The 22,795-nt window shown below is 34.5% G+C and overlaps 1 protein-coding gene across 3 annotated transcripts in view; it reads right to left on the bottom strand.

Moving 5' to 3' along the window:
- The window catches only part of PCDH7 (protocadherin 7), a 422,491-nt gene that overhangs the window by 216,513 nt on the left and 183,183 nt on the right, over positions 1 to 22,795 (bottom strand). For 2 of the 3 annotated variants that reach the window (XM_030314064.1, XM_030314067.1), the window contains exon 2: positions 15,272 to 15,488. In XM_030314064.1, coding sequence (XP_030169924.1) covers positions 15,272 to 15,488 — 217 coding nt within the window. The remainder of the gene's footprint in view (positions 1 to 15,271; positions 15,489 to 22,795) is intronic. The other variant, XM_030314066.1, reaches the window with a different exon arrangement.

A 22,795-nucleotide genomic window follows, 5' to 3' on the forward strand; every position in this document is an offset into this window, starting at 1 on the left:
ATTCTTTTTTATGGATAATATATATGCCTGTTAACTTGTTATGCCAGTGAATCCAAAATTCTTTTCCAATTTATCTTAATTTGTCACATATCTAAGTAAGCTTCTTATTCTACAGCAAGTTTAAGCAAGTTCAATAATTTAGATCAAAAGATAGGCATATTTGAGATAAATATTTCCTAGGGGGTCAGGGGCCTTGTGTTGCAGTTAAAAATATGTGTTCCCAAGTCTTTAAATAGCGAAGATATTTTCTAGTTTCATTATAAAATATAAAAATCATATTATTTAACACAATTTAATAGTTCTGAAGTTAGCAAAATGGGTATGAAAGTATTTTCCTATATTTATCTTAAAAAGAGTACATTCACAAAAACTAGTAAGAGTTCATACACTTAGCCTGTTTTGAGCTTATTTTGAAATTTTCAACATTATTGAGGCAATATTAACAGTATGAAGCAAACTGTTGAAGCATCTTTTTAGTGCTTACTTTACTGAATGGTTTGCATAATTAAAAAGTTAATTGCTTTGTTTCTACAGTCTTTGGGAGTCATGGGACCAACCCCAGAAGCAGGCTTCCAATGCTGTATTTTACGACATATTTTCATTATCCCAATGAGCGAAGCACCTTCCCTACCTTGGCAGAGGGTGCAGTGAAGGTGTGTGTGTGTGTGTGTGTGTGTGTGTGTGTGTGTGTAGAATGCACTACCAATGAGATACAGCCATAAGAAATAGAACTATCAAGTTTAACCAGTGAATAAAGCACCTGGTATTAATCCTTACCCTATCTTGAGTACTGTATTTCTTTAAGCAGCTCATGACATTGAGTCTATTATTCTGTTATTCTAAAGAGAAAAAAACCCTATTAGCCTCTTCCTGATTTTTATGATATAAACACTTGACAGTGTTACTTAGGATCCCAGGTCTCAACAATTATGTCAAACCACAATTTAGAGTGATTTTTAATGATGAAATACAATATTGCTTTTACAAAATTACAAAAAAAATGCATTGTGTTTTATAAATCGCACAAATAAAAAGAAAGATTCTTTTAATGTCCCTGAAAAAAATAGGTAAGGAATGGATTTACTGCCTTCCTTAAACAATGACCCAAGAAGATCAATGATTTGTTCAAAACTACATAAAAAAAATGAGTGCTTCTACTAAATATAAAAGAAAACTAATTTTCTACTTAAAGATTTTTTAAAATAGAAATAATTGTACTAGCTGCAATAAGTTTCATGAACTTTGAATGCAGTAATGCAAAAATAGACCTGTGGAGCTAATAGCAAAAAGCAAGAAAGATAAATAATAACAGCTACTATGTATTGAACACCTAGTGTTATCAGTTATTAACCATAATTTTACATATCTTCTGCCCAGTTTCATCATCTATAAAATGCAGATAATATTACCTTCCTCAGTGATTCTACAAAGCAAATGAATATGCAGAACAGTCAGGTTAGCACTAATGTACCATAAAAGTAGTAGTTTATTATTTCAATTTTCCTTACCCTTTTTTATCATTTATTTTTAGATACTTAATAAGAATACTACTTCAGCATTCCAATAAACCTTAAAATAAGTAGATTACCCACTTTATGGCATATTTTCTTTTCTGGTGTTTCTCTCCTTGGGTGTTAAATTGTGACAAGGAGTGAATAAGTCTATAATTCATTTGTCTCTGACATTGGAGATACTTCATGAGGACTTCCCTTTAAAATATTTTCAGCCCTGGGCACCTGGGTGTCTCAGTCGGTTGAGCATCTGACTTTGGCTCAGGTCATGATATCACAGTTCGTGCACTTGAGCCCAGCATCGGGCTCTGTGCTGACAGCTCTGAGCGGGGATCCTGCTTCGGATTCTGTGTCTCCCTCCCTCTCTGCCCCTCTCCTGCTCCTGCTCTGTCTCTCTCGGCCTCTCAAAAATAAAGAAATGTAATAAAATCTTTTCAACTCTTTATGCTTGACTTGTATTGTGATTGGGATGTTTTGCTTTATATTCTGAAAATAATCTCAAATATCCCATAAAAGTTGATTCCTACATTTATAAATATATTTGCCTTAATTAGCAGTTTAAGTGGAGAAGTGAATAAGCGTTACGAGTCAGTGCCTAATTAGCAGAGTCTATCCCTACTCTGTGATTGGCGATCCTCTTTACAAGGCTTTTCTTACTGCCATGAATATTTGAGAGTCGTCTGTAATCTCAGCGCTTTAAGAACTCTTCTGCTGCTGGGCACTGAATGATCTTTAATAATTATTTGATGAATATCTTTGTGAGTTACTGGTTTCTGTCATTTACTACTCTTTCACAATAAATCCAGGAAAATATATGCAGGCTTCTTAAAGAGAGAAGCCATCTAGCTGCAGAAAATAAATTTGAAACTATTAATATTTTTTGTCTATGGTTTTTGCAGAATCATATTATAAATACTGGCACTTATTCACAGTACATAGAGAGCCATGTGCTTGTAACCTTGAAAACCAATACTGATTTCCAAAGGAACCAAGAAACAACTGATCTTTATGCCAAAATATAAGTGAGGACAGTGAACATTTTTTGTAGGCAAGAAAACAATCATGCACTTACTGAATATTATGAACATTACAAGTTTGATTTCATGTGAAAAAAAAAGCTGTAGAAGCAGAAGAAACTGCAAAGGTAACTAGTGAAGATAGTAAAGTAGTAATTTGATATAATTTTATTAAATGCTAACTACCTAAAAATATGTATTCAGAACAATGACCTTTGAGGAAGACTGGACAGTAATTATTATAATTATTGTCCACATTTTATAAGTGAACGAGATATTATGTGAATTGATCCAGGTTCCTTCCCTTCAGATGTAATAGAGCTTGAACAAAGACTCAAACTCACAAACTTCTACTCTCAAAATATACGGTAGAACATTGACGTGTTGAATTATTACACAGAAGAATTAAGTTAGATTTAAGAAGGAAATTTTCAATTTGAAAATTTATAAGACAGACAGACTCTTCTAAAAACCATCCCAAAAGGAATATAGAAACTTGATAGTCTGAAAGGACTCAAAATATAATGACTTTTGGTATAGAAAATGAATTATTTGATCCTCAAAATGTTATAGATGAGGTATTGCAAGGGAGAAAATGTGCATGGAATGGTGAAGTTGGGAGAGGCAAAGAAGTAAGGTTATTAGAATGCATAAAATAATAAAAAAAATGAAACCTCAGAGTCAATCTGTAGGAAAGTCCTCTAATCCTCCTTCAGGAATGAAATGTCAGAGAAATTCAGAACTTTTCATTTGGGTAAAGAAGAGTAATGTATTTCCTTTAGTATTTTCAAAAACTTAAAAAAAAAAAAGAAAAAGCAAAGGCTAAGTAATCAAGTCAAAAGTCCTATACTTTGTGCTCTGAAATAAAATGTGGTTACTTAAGAAAAACACACATGGGGACCTCTAAACCCATGGACAATTGATAGAACTAATTTAATAGCTACTTGATCCTGAGGACATAGGTAATCCTCAGACATGGGCTACAAAAGAAAAGGATGTGGGTCTGATTTCACGAAAGAGGATGAAAACAGTCTGGGGCTGAAATAGGCAGGAATTAGATTTTAGATCTTCATTATTCTGGAAGAAAGAGATGAACCAATGTTGTCCGGGAAACTAGAAGTGCCTCTCAAAATTGAATTCTCAAAGAACTAGTGAAGGCTGAACACAATTGATCACACCGAATAAAGGGGAGGAAGTTTAAGGCAAAGAACTCTGATAAAATACAGTTCTGTGTGAACATGTTGCTTCCAATCACCTATTTAAAGATGATGATGTATGGTTAACATTGCCCTGACCAAAGTAAAGGGAAAAAATAAGGATTGGGTCTTAAAACTTAATTTCCTCAAGTATTTATATATTTGAAGATTGAATTTTTTTAGGTGGAGTCATCCAAGAAATTATGACTATAGAAACAACAATTTAAAAAAATTACGTATATGTCTAGAAGATATTTTTGATACACCATTGTGAGTGTTAGATATCACACACTCAAGAGGAACTGTTAGTAACTATGCAGGTAAATAATAGCTCTGATGAATAATTGGTTAAATGTTTAGGTAATGCAAAGACACCTTACAGAATAGACCAGAAGCAAGGAATGAAAAGAAGTCTGGTTATATAAGCATGCTTAAAGCTGATATTGAAAAAATCATTTACATATTTTAAGAAAGAATATGCAAAATCCTTAAGAGATGACCTTAAAGAGAACAGAAAGCAAGAAAACAACAAAAGCAACAAACACAAGTTAGGACACAGCATCTTGGTTGGCACCTAGTACTAAAAGATGCCCCGAATCTAGGGAGCCAATGCAATCTATTTTTCAGGAGATGATCCATTCAGTGGTGGATGTGTTTCAGTAAACGTCATCTAGCCTCAGTGGGTCTGGATGACAAAGTCCCTCTTATGATTCCATCGTCACCAGGCAATCTTTCAAGAGATAATGCTGCCGATTTTCCTTGGGTCTCTTTAGAGATAAAGGGTACTGTCTTGAAGAGGAAGCAGGGATTTTCCAATTTCTTGAATAGGATACACTCCTCAAAATTTAATAAACTAATGCTCAAGTTCAACATCAGGATCTTGTGATATTGTTGAGAACTGGCCTTGGCTTTGTACAATTCTGTGCACTGGTAAAATGTGCACTGATAAAAATTGGATTTTTAGATTAAGAAAAAAATTCCAGGTACCACCTAGAGGCCACCTGGTAATCAGACAGATAGCCTTCTCTTGGCACACCTTACATTTTCATACAATCTGTTGAAAGTTTCAGGACAACGGCAAATGCATATAGCAGGCTACAAATTGATATTTCTAGAGATTTCTGATGAGCCAAGTAGACATATGTGTCATTAAATAGAGGTGGCATTTTTATTTAGAAATTATTATGCAGCAATTGGTTAGATTACCTTGGGCTGGAAGACAAGTTTTATCAATAAAGTCCCTATTCACAATTCCTACTAAGCAATAATGAACACAGAGAAAGGAGAATAAATTTATGTGACATTGATGGTTGACCTTCCTTAGATAAAAACAACATCAAAAGTGACATCTGCCCGGAAAATCGTTATTAGTAAGTCTTTGCACATAATATATTTGGAGGCATTTCTTCCTTTGCATGGTGTACTAGCTATGGTAAGCATCTTTAACATGCATTTCTGTAGTGTTGTTTACATATAAAATAGACTGAATTTGGACAGTCCTTGTACTATGTTGCTTGAATTTATTTCTCAACCAAATTGTATTTTCATTATTTTCTGTTTTGAAGCATATCTATTTGCACAGTATTACCAACAATTAATGGCACTTTTATAGTGTCAGGAATCCCATAATCACAAAATAAAATTTTTGATGATGACCAGGAAAATGTTATCAATTATTAGATCTCACAAAAAATGCAATTAGTCAGGCACTATTTGAATTTCAAGCCAGTGAGATGGACAAATGATGGCCTAGTATAAAGCAAAATATAAAAGTAAGAGGCCAAAACTCATTTAAAAGAGTAGCTAATATATTACTCAAGGAAATATGGAAGCTACTATACAGAAATTTCAGACTCTGTAGTACTTTCAGTAAATTTCATAAAAAATAAATAATAATTCTGAACAATAGGAGCATAAGATGATAAGAAATTAATTAAGATTACTGTCAAGGGATGCAACCCTGCCCCCACCTTTGATAATGACATTATAATTGTCTAGTTTGACCTAAAAAGAAATTCTTAAGTGTATTTTTATACTACATTTCCTGGTCTTCAGTTCTCTTAGTTGTTTCACTTCTGCTGAATCTCTATCAGAAACATTGGGCCCTTATTCCACACAACTAAGTTCAACAATTTTTTTGGATAACTGTGTATAGGGATTATTCCAGTTATATCTAGGCCAAGGTGAAGGCCCTGTCCTCAAACAGCTTACAGCACAGCGGAAGAGAAGAATGTAGAGAACAACATGTCTCTCAGTTGGGTTTACTAGTTCCTTTCATTATCAAGGTCTGCATGATCACGTGTCTACTTCTTTCATCTCTGCAACACTGGACATTTGATAACCACTACTGTCCTAATTCTAAATATGCCCTCAGCCTGCCATATTTTGTTTTTGCTTTTAAAAAATATCATTCTCGGGGCGCCTGGGTGGCGCAGTCGGTTAAGCGTCCGACTTCAGCCAGGTCACGATCTCGCGGTCCGTGAGTTCGAGCCCCGCGTCGGGCTCTGGGCTGATGGCTCAGAGCCTGGAGCCTGTTTCCGATTCTGTGTCTCCCTCTCTCTCTGCCCCTCCCCTGTTCATGCTCTGTTTCTCTCTGTCCCAAAAATAAATAAACGTTGAAAAAAAAAATTAAAAAAAAAAATATCATTCTCAGGAACCTTCACTGAAACCTACTTCTCCATTACTCTTTTATATTTCGTCATTTTTTTCAGATTCCATGTTGGGTATCATCTCTTCCCAGTGTCAAATGTTTAAGAGATGGTCTCACTATTCCCAAGATTTCATAATCACCAGGGTGATACTAACTCCTAAGGCTATATTTCTATCTGTGTATACTCCCTAATTTCAGATGTACATTTCTGAAGGTCTTCTAGATATTGTCTGAATTTTGCAAAGGTACTTTAAAGTTCACATGTCTTAATCAGATTAATTCTCCTGGAAATGGGCTATTCTTCGCATTTTTGCCCGTTTGGCAAAGTAGCACCCCAGTTTTGCCACCCTCTCAGATTGGTCTCCTTGGCATCACTCACTATTCTTTATAACTTTGCCCATATTTCTACTTATCAAATCTCTACTTACCTATCCTTCAAAGCTTGGCTGTGGGTTTTCATATCCCTAACTCATATCATCCTATGGTTTGGGTAGCATGCATTTTAAAATCTGCATAGAGCCTCTCATGACTTTATTTTTAATCATCTAAGTTGGTACATGCCATTCTCCATCACAATATGCAAATGATTAGAAGTTAGAGAGCATGTCTCATTCACCTTTGGATCCCTCATGGGAATGGGCACGGAGTAAATGCTCAAGAAATGGTTATTGAAGTCGATGAATTCTCTTAATATCCTAAATTCCCTGTTCATTGTATAAAATTTTCAGCTATGACTGCTATGACCTTTTGCTACAATTGCTGAGTTGGTGAAATGCAGCCTCATACTGAATAAAAACAATGGGCATAATTCAGTCTAGGCACTATGGCTGATAGGAATGCAACCTCAGAGAAGCATACCACTTCTCAGACCACATGTGGGTCCCCTGGTGACTTCATCAATGTAGATGATGAACATTTCAGAGTGGAAATAAACTTGTAAAAGATTTATTTTGCAACAAAAATGAATGAGTCGACAGTTTTTAAGCAGCAGGACACTGCTCTACTATCTTTTATTACCAAAACACTATATAACACTCATCATAGTTTCATTTGAGCATACAGTTTCAAAAATTAGTGGGTTTTGAGATTATCATATTTTGGCGGTTGAAAATCTATTTAAAGGAAGCATTTAAATTTGCATGTGTTTAAAACATATCCTCATTTTGTAATAAACTTATAATTCTCCTTTTTGGACAGTAATGAGAAGGCATGCAAAATGATGAGACTCATGTCAAAAAAAAAAATCAACCTGCATTTAAGTAAAAATGTATCCGAAATAAGATTTAGAAACAAGGCAACCTTTTGTCCATATTTCAGATTGAAAGGGCATATGACATAAAGACTAACCTCCATGAACTTAGCTTGAAACTTAAGATAGCAATCACAAAAACAATTTGCAACCACAGCACAAGGAATGCATTAGTTTTTAAAAAATACAACTAATCTAATCCAATCTTTAATCTAATCATCTACTTGAGTAATATAATTGGTCTTCTGAAAAGACAATAACTTCAAAAAATTATTTACAGGCCCTTATTAAGATTGAAAGAACTTTATATAAAGCACACATTTTATTATTAATTATCCATATTTATAAGTGGAGCGAGAACAGACATAAATTTAATCTGTTTTGTAGTTTAGACCTGGATTTAGTGTTCTGCCAATTTCATCCCAGATAAATTCTAGAGTTTTCTAAGTAATTATGTTTAGCAACAAGAACAAAAGGAAGATAAAAAAGGGAAAAAAACAATAATTTGATTAGAAAAATTAAACAAATAATTTGACTTTTTTGGCTTAACATGAAGCCTCCAGGCCAATTTAATAATTATTTTTAAGTGATGTAGAAATGGGTAGGGAGAAAGAGAGGGTACAATGCAGATAACATTTTAAGGCCTTCTCCCAGCCCAAGAAGTTATTTATAATGTAAAAATTCCAATAAGTGCATTTGAAATCATTTCATCTGTATATTTTTCCTCTCCCTTCTCGGTACTTCACTGCTCTGAACTCCTCTAATGAGTTTCCTCCTCTCACATTATAGTGAAGTTATTGAAATCAAGTTTGTATCGCCCCAACATAAGGACTTGTACCATGAAGTCAGAGATTCTTTCTCATTCACTTCAACTTCCTCAGAGAACCTTGGTCATATTTTATTTTCAACACATTTGTTGAATCAAACGAATAACCACAGATTTGTCAGTATATAATTACCTCGTTAAACAAGAGACAGGGATAATATTCCACTTTGCTTTACTTAAAAAGATAATGCTTTTCATAAATTAAAAAAAAAAAATAGGGGTGCCTGGGTGGCTCAGTTGGTTGAGCATCCGACTTCGGGTCAGGTCATAATCTCTCGATCTGTGAGTTCGAACCCCGCGTCGGGCTCTGTGCTGACAGCTCGGAGCCTGAAGCCTGCTTCAGATTCCGTGTCTCCCTCTCTCTCTGACCCTCCCCTGATCATACTCTGTCTCTTTCTCTGTCAAAAATAAATAAACATTATTTTTTTTAAATAGCTGCAATAGAAGAGATAACAACAGAGTGTGTTTTATCCTCAAAGAAGAATACTCAAGTGAAACAGTTTCTCAATAAGTGGACTAACTTCTGAGGTTGAGGGTTAACTACACTTTACAGACAAATTCTACCATTTCTTTGACACATAAAAGATGCTTAAGAGTGTTGTCATATGTCAGCAACATCAATTTTTTTATACATAACTCTAGAGAAAAATCAGAAAAGTCTATCTGCAAAAAAAGGATGCAAAAAATATGGAGATAATACCCTAACTAAATAAGGAGCTACACGTCGAATGCATTATCTAACAAGTGTGCTGGAATTCAGATAAGCAAATGATTTGAGAGTCTGAAGGCAACAAAGACACTAACTGACCTCTAAAGTCACTTTGAGATTTGATGAGAGCTCATTCTGTCCTCAAATGTCATAAGGGCTCAATAGAGTGATCTAGTTTTAAAGGACCAAATTAGAATAAAAAGGGTAATATGGCCACACATTTTATCAGTGTTAATTATTAATAATGAGATTAAAAAAGAAAGGGCTGAGAGTTCAGTAAGCATACTAATTGGTCACTTTTTTCAGCTTGTTTTCCCTGTCAGTGTGAATATTTTAGAGCAGTTCAAAGGGAAATACACACCTGAAGAATACGCATTCAACAGGAACCCTGAGCATAAATGTAAAAAGATTTTAAAAGTGAGAAAGGAATATAGGAAGCAATGATGACTTATCCCCACCTTGAAAGGTGAAGAGCACAGAGAGTGGGGTTGATTTGATGCCAGAGGATAGAATCCTCCCTTCCTTTCATTTCAGATCCTTGATATACTTAAACATATCTGATGCTTTCATGATTAAGCTATTGTGTTATGTAAAATCTGCCTAAAGTCAATAATCAAAATTACTTCCCGTTACTATTTGAATCATAGTAAACAATTCTATCATCAGTTCATATGGTGAAACTATTGCTACCCATTATTTAAGTATAAATTATTAGGTGCTATTACTTCATTTAGTTTCTCCCACAATAGTATGATTTACTATTGAAGGAAGCAGGGCTAAGAGAGGTCAGAAAACTGCACTGTTACTAAGAGGACAAACCAGAATTCAAACCGATGTCATCTGGTTGCAAAGTCTATTTTTTAAACCACTATATTCTACAGACAACGTTGCTTCTTGTCTAGGACAGTATCTTCTTTGGATTCTTTTGGATTGTGCTGCTCATTTACTAGAAAACTTCCGCAGCCCACATCTTGATTGGAGACAACATCTGTAATTACTTGCTGTCTCTAATCACCACGAAAAAGCACAACTGAGTAAAGCCCTACAAAAGTGGGGGCATGGTGGACTTGGGGATACTCGAGAGGCACAAAGCCATTTCACAGATGACTAGAAAAGGAGAAAATGCAATCCAACTCTGGCAACAAGAGTTCCACACTGAAAAACAGAACCATGGAAATGAATCCTTTCCAGGGTATGTGAGTGTCTTCCTGAAGGAAAAAAAAAAAAAAAAAAAAAAAAAAAATAGGTGGGGCATTTGTTTTGAGAGATTACGCTCCTGCCATTAACAAGTATTTGGGCATCTTTGGAAAGATGGGAGACTGACTTGTTATTTAATTTAGTCTAAATGAAAACAGTACAAACCAACAGTGACTAGATGGGGGTACCCGAAAAGTGACCCCCATTGGGTAGGTGAATTGGAAATTGGATAGATGGGAGAAAAGCAGAGAGAAAACCCTTTATCCCACACCAGGTTATGAGGTTAGTCTCCATCCTCATTATCCTTGTTCATATAAAAATGGTACTTCATTTCCAATTGGTATTTCACATATACTGTCATTTATTTCTGAAATCAAAGGACAAGCACATAGCATATACAAAATGGCTTTGTGATGGACTGTACCATGTTCTAACCATCAAAAACAATGTATTCTAAACCCTATTGAACACATGTGGAGTGAGGGGAATGACTGAAACAATGATTAAGCCTAACATATAATTCTGAAAATGTAAGAGAGCTTGGAAGTGGGGGTACGCTCAAAAATATTAGTGTATAAATATCAAAATGATCTTTTAAAAATCTGAGAACATAAAGTGGCAGAAAATTAATTAGGCATTTAGCATGGTCAATTTCTTTTTTACTTTATTTAAGTTTTTGAAATCTGCCTTACAGACCAACTGCTATTTTCCAGTTTTAATTTACGTCTATGTTATACTAGTCGGAGGTTTACCTAGAGGAAAATAAATACCATTTTCTACCTTTTGTTCATTCTTACTCTGATCAAAGTACGTTGTCAAACAAGAAAGTAAACGTGTTCATTCTATTGTGAGATCACTTAATTACAATTAATGTTTTGAAGGGCATTACACCCAGGGCCAGATCAAATCTACAGATAGCTCTTGCATGGTGTGATTTGAGGGAGGCTCTAAAATTGTCTCCCACATTGACCTGTAAGGTACCAACATTTCTACTCACCTAGTCAGAAATCACACAATTTCACTCACTTGACTTCTTTATCTCATACATGCATTACTACTATTAAAATGCACGTTTTGTAGGTTGCAAGGAAGGCCCTAGAATTCTTCCCTGCTCACATTAGCACAAATTTTCAAATTCATTTGCCATCTCACTAAGAGACCCAAAGTACTTTTTCTGACTTGGAAAGTAAAACATATAAGAAAAATGGGATGTAAGAAAAAAATCACAGATTGTTGGATTTGAGTAAGATTTTAGATTTAATTCTGTTAACTGCCTTACAAATGATTAGTAGCAGATCCAGAAGGAGTTTGTGACCTACCCATTCATAATGGCAAAATTGGGATTGGAGGTCAAATATTTCTTATATTTGAATTGTTGAACACTATATATGGTTACATGATATATAACAAAGCCAAATTAACTTGCAAAGGTAATTCTGGGGGGCGACTGGGAAGAATAAGATGACTATGGCATTAATTCAAAAGTCAAGATAAATAGTGACAATAGAGCTAAAGCGAAGGTTAAATACCACTCTGTGAGAAAGTCTGACGACAACTGCCTAATGTAGAAAAGGGCAAGTTCTTGCATAGTCAATGTATGCTCCTAATGTGATGATGGTTTTAAGCTTACTATTTGGGTTTCACTTGAATTATGAATTTATTGCAGTAGGTTTCCAATTGTTTTAACATGTCATTATCAAGTATTTTATCATTACTAAACTTCCTATCATGAGCTCCCTATTCTAAAATACCTTATCCCGTTAGGAATATTTTATTGAAATAATAAATAACCAATTTCTCCAATCGTATCGAAAGACCAACATGAAATAATCATACTATTGATAATAATAAAGAGAAAAGAAAATATTTTAGTGATCTTTTTCATAAATTAATGTATAATTCATAAACAATCCTTAAAATACTTTTTAATGATACCGTTTCCATTACCGCTTTCCAGAGACCCATGGATATAAGTACCCTGGGTCTGAAATTATTAAAATGGTGGGACTCATTCTAATTATTAGATTCAGGTTTCACGAAATTATGTTTATTCTTACAGTGTATTCTTTTTCCTAAGCTAATAAAAGAATAAAACCTCATTCATCATTTGACAGTAAGGTGGGTTGGAATGTAGGCTAAAGCTTATTATAAAACCTATTAATCCACAAGCCCTCTTTATAAAATTGTGTTTATTATGCTAAAGTATAGGAAGCAAATAAAAGCTTTTGTAAAACATAAGTGCATTTCACTACTTATCTACTTAAATTTTCCTTTTAGTTATTTCAGTTACTTTTAGTTATTTCCTTACTAAAGCATCTGTGACAACTTATTTTTATCATTAGCTTTTCTAGAGTATACCCAGGTCACGTCGTGACATTGGAATGTTGTTTTTGCACTGGAAAATTATCTTCCAAACTTTACAATGAAAGTTAATCCAAAAATCAGTTATAACTACATTATTTCACATGGGTTAAAATTAAAGAAAACATTTGAGGTAATAATAATTAGGAACTAGGACAGCATCCAAAATGGTATTTTCATAGAAAATCCAATACAAATCCTGATTAAAACCTAACCAAGCAAAACGTTGCAGATTACCTGGATTCCAATTAAAGGTGACAAATGAATACTTGACAGGTTTCAATTCCAATTCTATTTATGTCAGAATGATCCATTAATATTGAAGATGAAATTACCAGAATTCAAGCAATACAATTGTACTTTATGACTAGATAGTAGTCTGAAAACTTGGTCCCAACAAAACTTATTCAAATGCCAACTGCTACATTTGGATCACCCAAAGTGAATCACATCTCCTTCTGTCATTACCTATAGATCAAGACTAACATGAATCACGGCTGGCAGATGACAAATGATTACATAAAACTGAATTTCAAGTGTCAGTTACACACAAAATCAGAAAAATCAGTTCTATTATGATGGTCTTTGCTGATGACAAGACTAAAAACATGGTTACAAAAAATAAACACCTTATGTGGGAAATGTTTCTCAGTAAACTTTCTAGTTTCTTAACAAGCTCACCTGTTAAGTTTTCCATGACATGTATGTTTCCTAAAAAGTAACTGATAATGTGTTTGTCACATATAATTATGTTTCTTACTCATCATTTCTTTCTTATTTTAAAGGTCGAATCCCCTTAAACTCAAAAAAAACAGAAAAATAACATTAAGATGTGATTATAATGCCAATGATGCAAAATCCTTTCTGTTAATATAGCTGACATCCCAAAATAAAGACTTCCTTATACATACGGTTGCTGAGAATGAGATAAATACTTTTTTAAGTATTTAAGTATTAAATAAAATGATAACATCAAAAGGTAATCACAGATATAGGAATGTCCTTAAAATAAATCAATCCTTCCTTCCTTCTTAGGTGTGTGTATGTGTAATATTATTATAGTATCTTAGCTTAATTTTTACTTTTGTGCAAAGCATTTCAAACATATTTGCCTTAGAAATATATTCATCAGCAATGTAATTTATACCAAAATTTGGTAGTCATTTAGAATGATACTAAAAATAGTTAATTCTTAAAAAGCACATCAAACTCCCATCCACATACTCATACACCCCCATACACACAGATAAGCATGCCTTTGTAGCCATAAGGCAAATGCCATATAACTCTGGATTGTTCATCAAGAGGGATATCCATCAACAGATCCTGATATCATATCTTCTCACCCAGATAACAATGTAGAAAACTAATTATTTAACATGATTTAGTTTAGCCATAATTTCACTTGAGCTCACTTGTCATCTATTACGCTCTAAGGTTGGATTTTAATATTCATAGGTAAACTTCCAGAAAAAAAAATCAGATTTCCCTGAATTAATATGCTCTATTTTCATACCATCACTAAAGAAACCAGTGTATAACAAAAGTTAGAATGTCTTATTTCACTTGGGGGATGGGATGGTGAAAGGCAAATCCATTTCAAGTGTTCACCAGAGATATAATGTGTGTGATCCCCCTTCCTTCACTTACATATAACCAAATCTCTTTTTACATTTGAAATAATCATAAAATTAGTATGAACTTTCCTGTTCCATAATTTGACACAAAGCTATTCCTAAGACATTTACTTATAACCTGAAATCCAAAAAATAAATCACCCGTTTGGGGGAAACATAAACAGATGTGAAAAGTTTATAAGAACTATCTGCAGTCTAACTTTATAACATCAAGAAAGTGTAGAGAAGGCCAATTGTGGTAATTATGAGAATCATCTCACAAAAGGGTAAGAATACGGAGTCCTAAAATTTGCTTTCTTCTCTTTCCCTTGCACAAAAATGAGAAGAAAAAAAAACCTTATAATTAAATGACAAGGAGTTCTAATAGTATTTACAATCTATTTTTTGAGAATAAGATATCATTGTTCTTGTTTGACTCCATTTCAGCTATCACTCAAAAGGAGAGGTTCCAAAACGCTTTACTGAATACGTCAGAAAAGAAAGAATTGAGTAAAGTGTGTTTATTGTCATTTCCTTTCACTGAGGCTGGACAATTGCAGTTGAAGAAATAGTTGCATGACAAAAATGAATAGAAGAAAACAATAACACAAGACCTTTATCAGTTTCTATCGTTTAGGTATTATGAGTTAATTTAGTTTAGTTTTTTTTTTTTTTTTTTTCATAGAAGGTACTAGTCTGATTTATTTGTAAATGTGTTTACTTCTGACAGGTTGTTTGAAAATGATGGTGCAAGTTTGGTGAATTTTATCTATACAGTTATGTTCCTTTATTTGGTATTTCTGGACTTTAGCAAATATTTTTTTTAGGTACAATAGTTTCAATGTCAGCTATTTTTCTTGGATTTAGACTGAGCCTCATGAGTCTACTTATTATGGCTCACTAGCGTGATTATGTGTGTGGATGCTGTGTTTGCCCCTACCATTTTCCATATGCTCTGCCTCACCAACACTGCCATCCGGCGTGGTCCTTTCGTAGCTGTCCTCTGGGAGTGGAAGGGCACCCAGCCTTGGCCCTGATGAACTCTTACTGCTTGGTGTCTCTGACTCCTCCAGCCCGCTGTCATAGCAACTCTGCAGTGACCCCTGATGTGGGTCCTGAGGCTGACTCACAACAGAAAACGTCACTCTACGAAATGGCTGCAAAAGAAAAGATTCTGAATGTCACTAAAGTGTAAGATTGTAAACGATCTTATTACAAAACACATAAACGACATACATCAAGGACTACCGGCGACTCATTCAATACAAAATGGTTAGAGATGTTCAACTCTATTTGGTTAACTGTGTTATCTGAGGCAGTGCCTAGAATTTCATTTTCATTGTGGAAAAAAAAACCCTGAAAATTCCCTTTCTGCAACAGAGATAAGAAAACAGCAATTTCACTAAAATACACATTTAACTCTATGTTAGTACCATGTATTCAACCTTCTTCTATTCTGTAGTCTTCACTTCAAATTTGCTTTTCACAAATAGACTCTATCGCAAGTGTCACTGATTTGGGAAGGCAATACACATTGAAATAATCATTGTAGGCATTCATTTTTAAAAACTCTGTCTGTATGATACAATGGTTTTAAAATGAGTGTTCTGGCAGTTGACTCAAACTATTAAAGGGATAACTAATAAATAGGAATTTAGGTACACTGTTAGGAGATAGGAATACATTCCTGTTTTTCTTCTTATTAAAAATATTACCTATTGACCCTGAGATTGTAAGGGTAGCATTGAACTAATAGATAAAAGTTCCTTTAACCAGGGAACAGAAAATAAACCCCAAAGCTTAATTGTATGTGCTTACAACGACCGTTTATAGTTTGTTCAAAAGTAGTTACCGCACGCACAGTCTTTAAATTGTAATTTTAAAGTGTTGTAAATTTTTATCCAGTTGGATCCCACAAGTTACTATGACACCAAAGTTGGCTGCACTGAAGATTTACTATGTACAGAATTTACAGATTATTGTAACTACAAAACAAAACAAAAAAATTAGGCTCATTAAGGGAACAAACTAATGCCATGCATTGATTGTATTCTGCACATAACAGTTGAGGGAAAAAAGAAAAACAATATAAAAAGGTTCTGTGATATCTCTCTGAGATTATTCTTGGCAATAGCTGTAGCCATTAAAAACTTGTGTGTGACTTGAAAACAGCATAAATGTATTTTTTTAAACTTACAGCTCAGACTGGTGCTTTTTAATACAAGGTATAAAAATAATAATGTTGCCAGAAAATAGTGAGAAAGGTCGAAAGCCTTTTTTTGCACTTTTATAGCTTGAATACGAATGGTTCAAATCATGAGTCATGACTGGACCAATCTACACATGTAGGTTATTCAAGGGAAAGCTAAGAAGAGTTACAGTATTTCCCCCAAATTTATAAAGTGGTTTCACTAGAGACAAATGCATGCTTCCACAAATCTTCCCTCCACTTTATCTCAGACACTGGCCAGGAATATTGTCCATTATTAGCTTTTCTAACCCAGTACCTTGCCCTTCATGTACTTATTTGGAGAGGACAGTCTTAATAAAATCCTATCTTTCATTCTAATTCAAAATCAAACGTTTAGAACTGCTGAATCCTATTAGGAAGGGAAAACATTTCTCTTCTTTATAATGTTTCACCAAATTGGAACTACAGTATTTTTAAAACAATTATGAAATACTTCTAGTACAAATAGCATATATAGATATAGATATAGATATAGATATAGATATAGATATCATGACCCAAAATTTACTGGCAATAAACTCTAAAATCATTACTCTTCTTTCATTAATAATACTTCTATTTCTTCACAATAATACAATTGTGATGTTTTAACTTATATTTTAAGTAAATATAGAAGTCGATACGTATTTACCAGGCTTTATCTTATGTGCAGTTTTTTAATTTTTTTTCTATTTATCACTCCCAGTTGACTGCAAATTATCTGAATTTCCTCAGTCTCACCTCAGAAATAAGGCCACTCACCGTTTCCTAAAACCACACTGTTCTGCACAAAGAAAAATTCAGTAAATACTATTGAACAATAAGCTTTAAATGGCAATGTTGAATTTAGAAAAGGACAGTAATGGTCATTCAGACATATCACTCCAAGACATAGCAATGGGTCACACACACACACACACACACACACAGAAAGGACTGTCAAATGCTATTCTTGATTCTCAAATCTTTAAAAAAAATTTTTGTGTTTATTTATTTTTGACAGAGAGAGAGACAGAGCATGAGTGGAGGAGGGGCAGAGAGAGAGAGGGAGACACAGAATCTGAAACAGGCTCCAGGTTCTGAGCTGTCAGCACAGAGCCCGACGCTGGGCTGGAACTCACAGATGGCGAGATCATGACCTGAGTCGAAGTCAGACGCTCAACCGACTGAGCCACCCAGGTACCTCTCAAACCTTTTAGAAACAGTCTTCATTAACCCAAGAAGAAAGACCAAAATGAATACAGAAACACTAATACATACTAATAAATTGACAAAGGAAAGTATATAATAAATTATGAGAAATGTTATTCCATCTCTATATAAAAATAGAAAAAACGGTGATGTTTACGTTATGGGAGTAAACTCAGAATCTGTAATTAAATGCTGGTTCCACCAAAGTAGTAGTAGGACAGCACAGGGGTGATAGGTTATGTTTGTAACAAAAAATGTCAAAAATAAGATAATTATTTTTCTATCATGTACAGTAAAACAGCTTCTATGAATCTGTGTATTTTCTGTGACTATTTTAATTTCCATGAATTATTTTAGGTTACATATTCAATTGAATGATGAAAAGAAAGCTGTTTTAAATTTAAAATACTAAGATCTATTTATATAATAAAAAAATGTCTAGATTCATGAATGCTTTTTGTATGTGTAGAAAAACTAAAAAAATAAATAAATAAATAACACCTAATGGATGAAACAAAAATAACTGACAATAAAAATCCAAAATAGAGAGTATCATACAATGAATCATGAAAAATCCCATCCATCATTTTTTTAATGCTTATTTATTTTTGAGAGAGAGAGAGCACGAGTGGAGGAGGGGCAGAGGCAGAGGGAGACACAGAATCCGAAGCTCCGAGCTGTCAGCACAGAGCCTGATGCAGGACTCGAAATCACAGACCGTGAGATTATGACCTGAGCCGAAGTTGGATGCTTAACCGACTGAGCCACCCAGGCGCGCCCCCCATCCGTCATTTTTAACCACATTTTAAAATATTCCATTACAATTCAGCAATACCAACAATATCAGTATTACATTACTATTTCAAGGTCTATTTTGATAGTTTTTTGAAAACTTCTTCTGGCAAAGTATTTAAGTTGGCTATGTGAACAAATTAGTGCAGAATCCTAAATTCTGAAGGAAAACCCATTAATGCATGGGTTAAGGTTTTGTTCCAATGGTAAATCAGACACACAGATTAGATGGATAGACAGATGATAGATAAATAGTAGATAGATAGATAGATAGATACAAGATAGAGATAGACAAATAAATGGGCAGATAGACAAGTATTTACATACCATCATTCATCACCAGTTTGGGTCTATTGAGAAGATAGGTTTTACAGCAGAAGCTAAGATAAAGAAATCACATTTTTTATAGATTCTCGAAATGTCGACTCAATAAAAAATGGAAAGCACTGTGTTGACTGTGTGGCATGACACAGAGAATGAATTTGCATTATATATATGTACATATATATACATACATATACATATATGTATATGTATGTGTATATATATAACTATCACTTAGTTAATTATTGATACTCTGGAGTAGTGTGGTTTACATGGGGATTCTTGAACCTAGACATGCCTTAGAATGGCCCAGAGAACTTGTCAAAAAGCACCAAGCCAGTACAGGGCTTCAGCTTAAACCAAATGAATCAGTGTTCAGAGTGTGAATGGATATCAGTAGTTTATAAAGTCCCTCTGGGTAATGAAGAGGCACAGAGAGGAAGGAGAAACTCTGCAACTGAAAGCAGTCAAAAAGACAAACTGCCCAGGAAGCCAGGTGGTCCTTTAAGTATTCCTTGATAAAGTTTCTCTGGAGATTGAGTAGAACCATGGCTTCATCTTGGGGTGCAAAAGTATGGACATGAAGACATCTGGTGACCTGAAGTGTCTGAGCTTTGTATTATTCTGTCCAGAGTGGTAAATGATTTCTTGTCTTGCAAAGACAAGCGGGTCTTTCTAAAACAGGAAAAAGCACAAGAAGAGGAGAAAAAACTGTCAGCCTTCTAGCATTCTGAAATTGTGAAGATGTGTTCAAAAATTAAATAAGTAATGCAAGAAAAGGGTCTTCAAGAAAAGCATTCCAAAAATTTTGAGTGGAAAATGCACGACAATTACACACAAGAGGGAGTGGTAATCGAAGATTTTATGGAGGCAAATGAATGCTCTAATTGAATAAGTGAGATTGAAGATGTGTTTAGACCATTTCATGCAAAGGAGTAGGAAGAAGAAATGTTGGCGGCAGAGAATTATGCCAAGAAAAAGTGAACTATGAAAAAAAACATCAATGACAATGGGCAGCAAGGCGTTAGAATGTCTGGATGCTTGGATTTACTCATTATTTCACTATACATACATTTGCTTTATATTCATTATCTCTTAGGGTTTCAAGGATGTCCCAACATTGCTTTTACAAATTAAAAAAAAACTCAAAATCGTATAGGTGTGTATATAAAAACAGATCAAGTATAATATAATTAGGTTTCCAATGAAATGGAGATACAAAAATATGCCATGAAACTTGCTTAGGATTTAGGGCAGGCATTGCCAAGGAACGGTTCGTAGGTTGAGACTTCTAAGGAGAAATTGAGAAAGTGGGGATAGGCTATTAATTTTCAAAATAGAACATAAGAGGATTACAGTTAAAAGAAAAAGGTTTGTGCAAAGAGTTTTGTTTATTTATGCACAGTTCTATCTTTCTTCATTTTTTTTCTGAAAACATTTGCTTTAAGGTCAATGTTTGAAGGCACAGCTAAAAGCCCCGTAACGTAAGGTACAATAGGAATGAATGAAATCAGAGAAATGAGTAAATTAGGAATTAAAAAAAAGAAATTAAAAATAAAATTACAAAGGCAAGGTAAACAGTAAAACACGTTGAGTAATAGGATGTATGGTATGCGTGTGAGTAATGAGAAAAAAAATGTTATATTGGAAATAACAGAAAAAGGAAAGGATTTTACTCCAAACACCTCTATAGTTTCACTATTGACCTCAATCAAGTTAGCTGACCCTTTGGTTCTTTTGCCTTAGGCTCAGGGTCTAAAATGGAGACGATACCAGCCCCTTACTAACTTAAATTCTCTGAGAAATAATCAGATGGTTTACAAAATAAAAACCTGAAGCTCCCTCAAAGAGGGAACTATAAATGGTATCATAGCTGAGGCCAAAGCTATATAACTAGAGTGATATCTTTTATTACGTTTTAGGTTTTTGCTTTTTCCTTTTCTAGTCTGTTTGGTTTTTTTGTGTTGTTTTGTTGTTGTTGTTGTTGTTTTAATATAGAACTTGTTCAGTAATCCACAAAGTTTCTAAATAGAATTTTATAAATTCATATGAAATTTCAAATCTAATTCTCCTGTTAATGTGGTGCTTTTATTGTTCAAATGCAAGCTGCTCATAAAATAAATATGTGCATACAAGGGTGCCATTTTTTCAAAAGGTGTTTGAATCTAATCATCTATTGGGCATGAATGTCTCTGGGGTCACTGCTTTTGGAATGTCATTTATCAACTAATTGTTCCTCCAATTATGACACAGAGGAGAATTTCACTGGAAGACACATCCTACTACAGGGACTTTTCAGATTTTTTAGAGGTTGTTGCAAATATATTCAAAGGTAACTCCAAATAACATGCAATCCCTAAGGTATTAGAGGTATCTTCCTCCTTATCCCAGGCCCCAGTTGATGGAAATGCATCAGAGCTGGCATTGATTTAAAGTCCTAAAGACTTAGAAGAAGCATTCTCCATTCTTTATATAATTTTATTCACTTCATTTTCTGAAAATCTAGAGGTTCAATGGGAAATGGGCAGAAATGTAATGGAGAGGTCTTCTACCTTCTATACGCAGGTTGTGGGGAGCCCAAGGTGGTTGCCTTTTTCTTCCCTCCCCTATTTTTTGGAAATGCTCATGAGTCCTTGGGTAAGAGGTGTATGAATGCAGTAAACATTTCCCTATAAGATTAATTTCACAGACTGGAAAGGACAAACACAGAAAATAAGGATTTAAATTTGGTGCTGTGGGGTACACAATGTAACGGATTCAATAAATGCATTTGCTCTTTAATATTTTTGATACTCTTTTTTTTCTGGAAAATGTGAACAGATGTTAAAACTGATATATCAGTAAACTTGGGATTAGGAGAAATATAACCTGCTTGATGAGGAAGGGAGTTAGACTATATTTTTATCTTTATCTTTATCTTTTTTTCCTTTTTTTTTTTTTTTTTTTTTTTTTTGAGAGGAAGGGAATTTAAGAAGGGTAGGGGCAGAAAGAGAGAGAGAATCCCAAGCAGGATCCACACCCAGCACAGAACTCAATGCAGGGCTCGACCTCACAGCCATGAGAGCATGATCTGATCCCCAATCAAGAGTCAGAAGTTCAACCATGAGCCACCCAGGAGCCCCTAGACTATATCTTGATTACAGAAATAAAGCTTGCATTCTAATGACATTATGGCAATGGGCATAAAGCATTCATGAAGGGAAAATGTGATGAACATTTGATTCATTATTTTTCTCTAAAATTGCATCTCTATAACTGATAATGCAAATTGCCAAACAGTAAACCTAAATCTAGGCAATATAACAGGTTTACAGGTCACACGAGATGTTACCAGAATTTCTACTTCAAATATGAGCTGGGACCAGATATCACCCTACTCTTCTTCAGAAGGTTCAAAGGAGGTCAAGTCAATACATTTCACATTCATAAGATGATTGAAGGAATTTTCTTAAAAAAAGTTTTGCTTTGGGACACCTGGGTGGCTCAGTCAGTTAAGCGTCCGACTTCGGCTCAGGTGGTGGTCTCATAGCTCGTGAGTTCGAGCCCCACGTCGGGCTCTGTGCTGACAGCTCAGAGCCCGGAGCCTGCTTCAGATTCTGTGTCTCCCTCCCTCTGTGTCCCTCCTCTGCTCATGCTCTATCTCCTCTGTCTTTCTTAAAAATAAATAAACATTAAAAAATTTTTTTTTTTTATATGAAGTTTATTGACAAATTGGTTTCCATACAACACCCAGTGCTCATCCCAAAAGGTGCCCTCCTCAATACCCATCACCCACCCGCCCCTCCCTCCCACCCCCCATCAACCCTCAGTTTGTTCTCAGTTTTTAACAGTCTCTTATGCTTTGGCTCTCTCCCACTCTAACGTCCTTTTTTTTTTTTTTTTTTTTTTTCCTTCCCCTCCCCCATGGGTTCCTGTTAAGTTTCTCAG

The sequence above is a fragment of the Lynx canadensis genome, chromosome B1, assembly GCF_007474595.2.
Source record: "Lynx canadensis isolate LIC74 chromosome B1, mLynCan4.pri.v2, whole genome shotgun sequence".
NCBI classification, from domain to species: Eukaryota; Metazoa; Chordata; class Mammalia; order Carnivora; family Felidae; genus Lynx; species Lynx canadensis.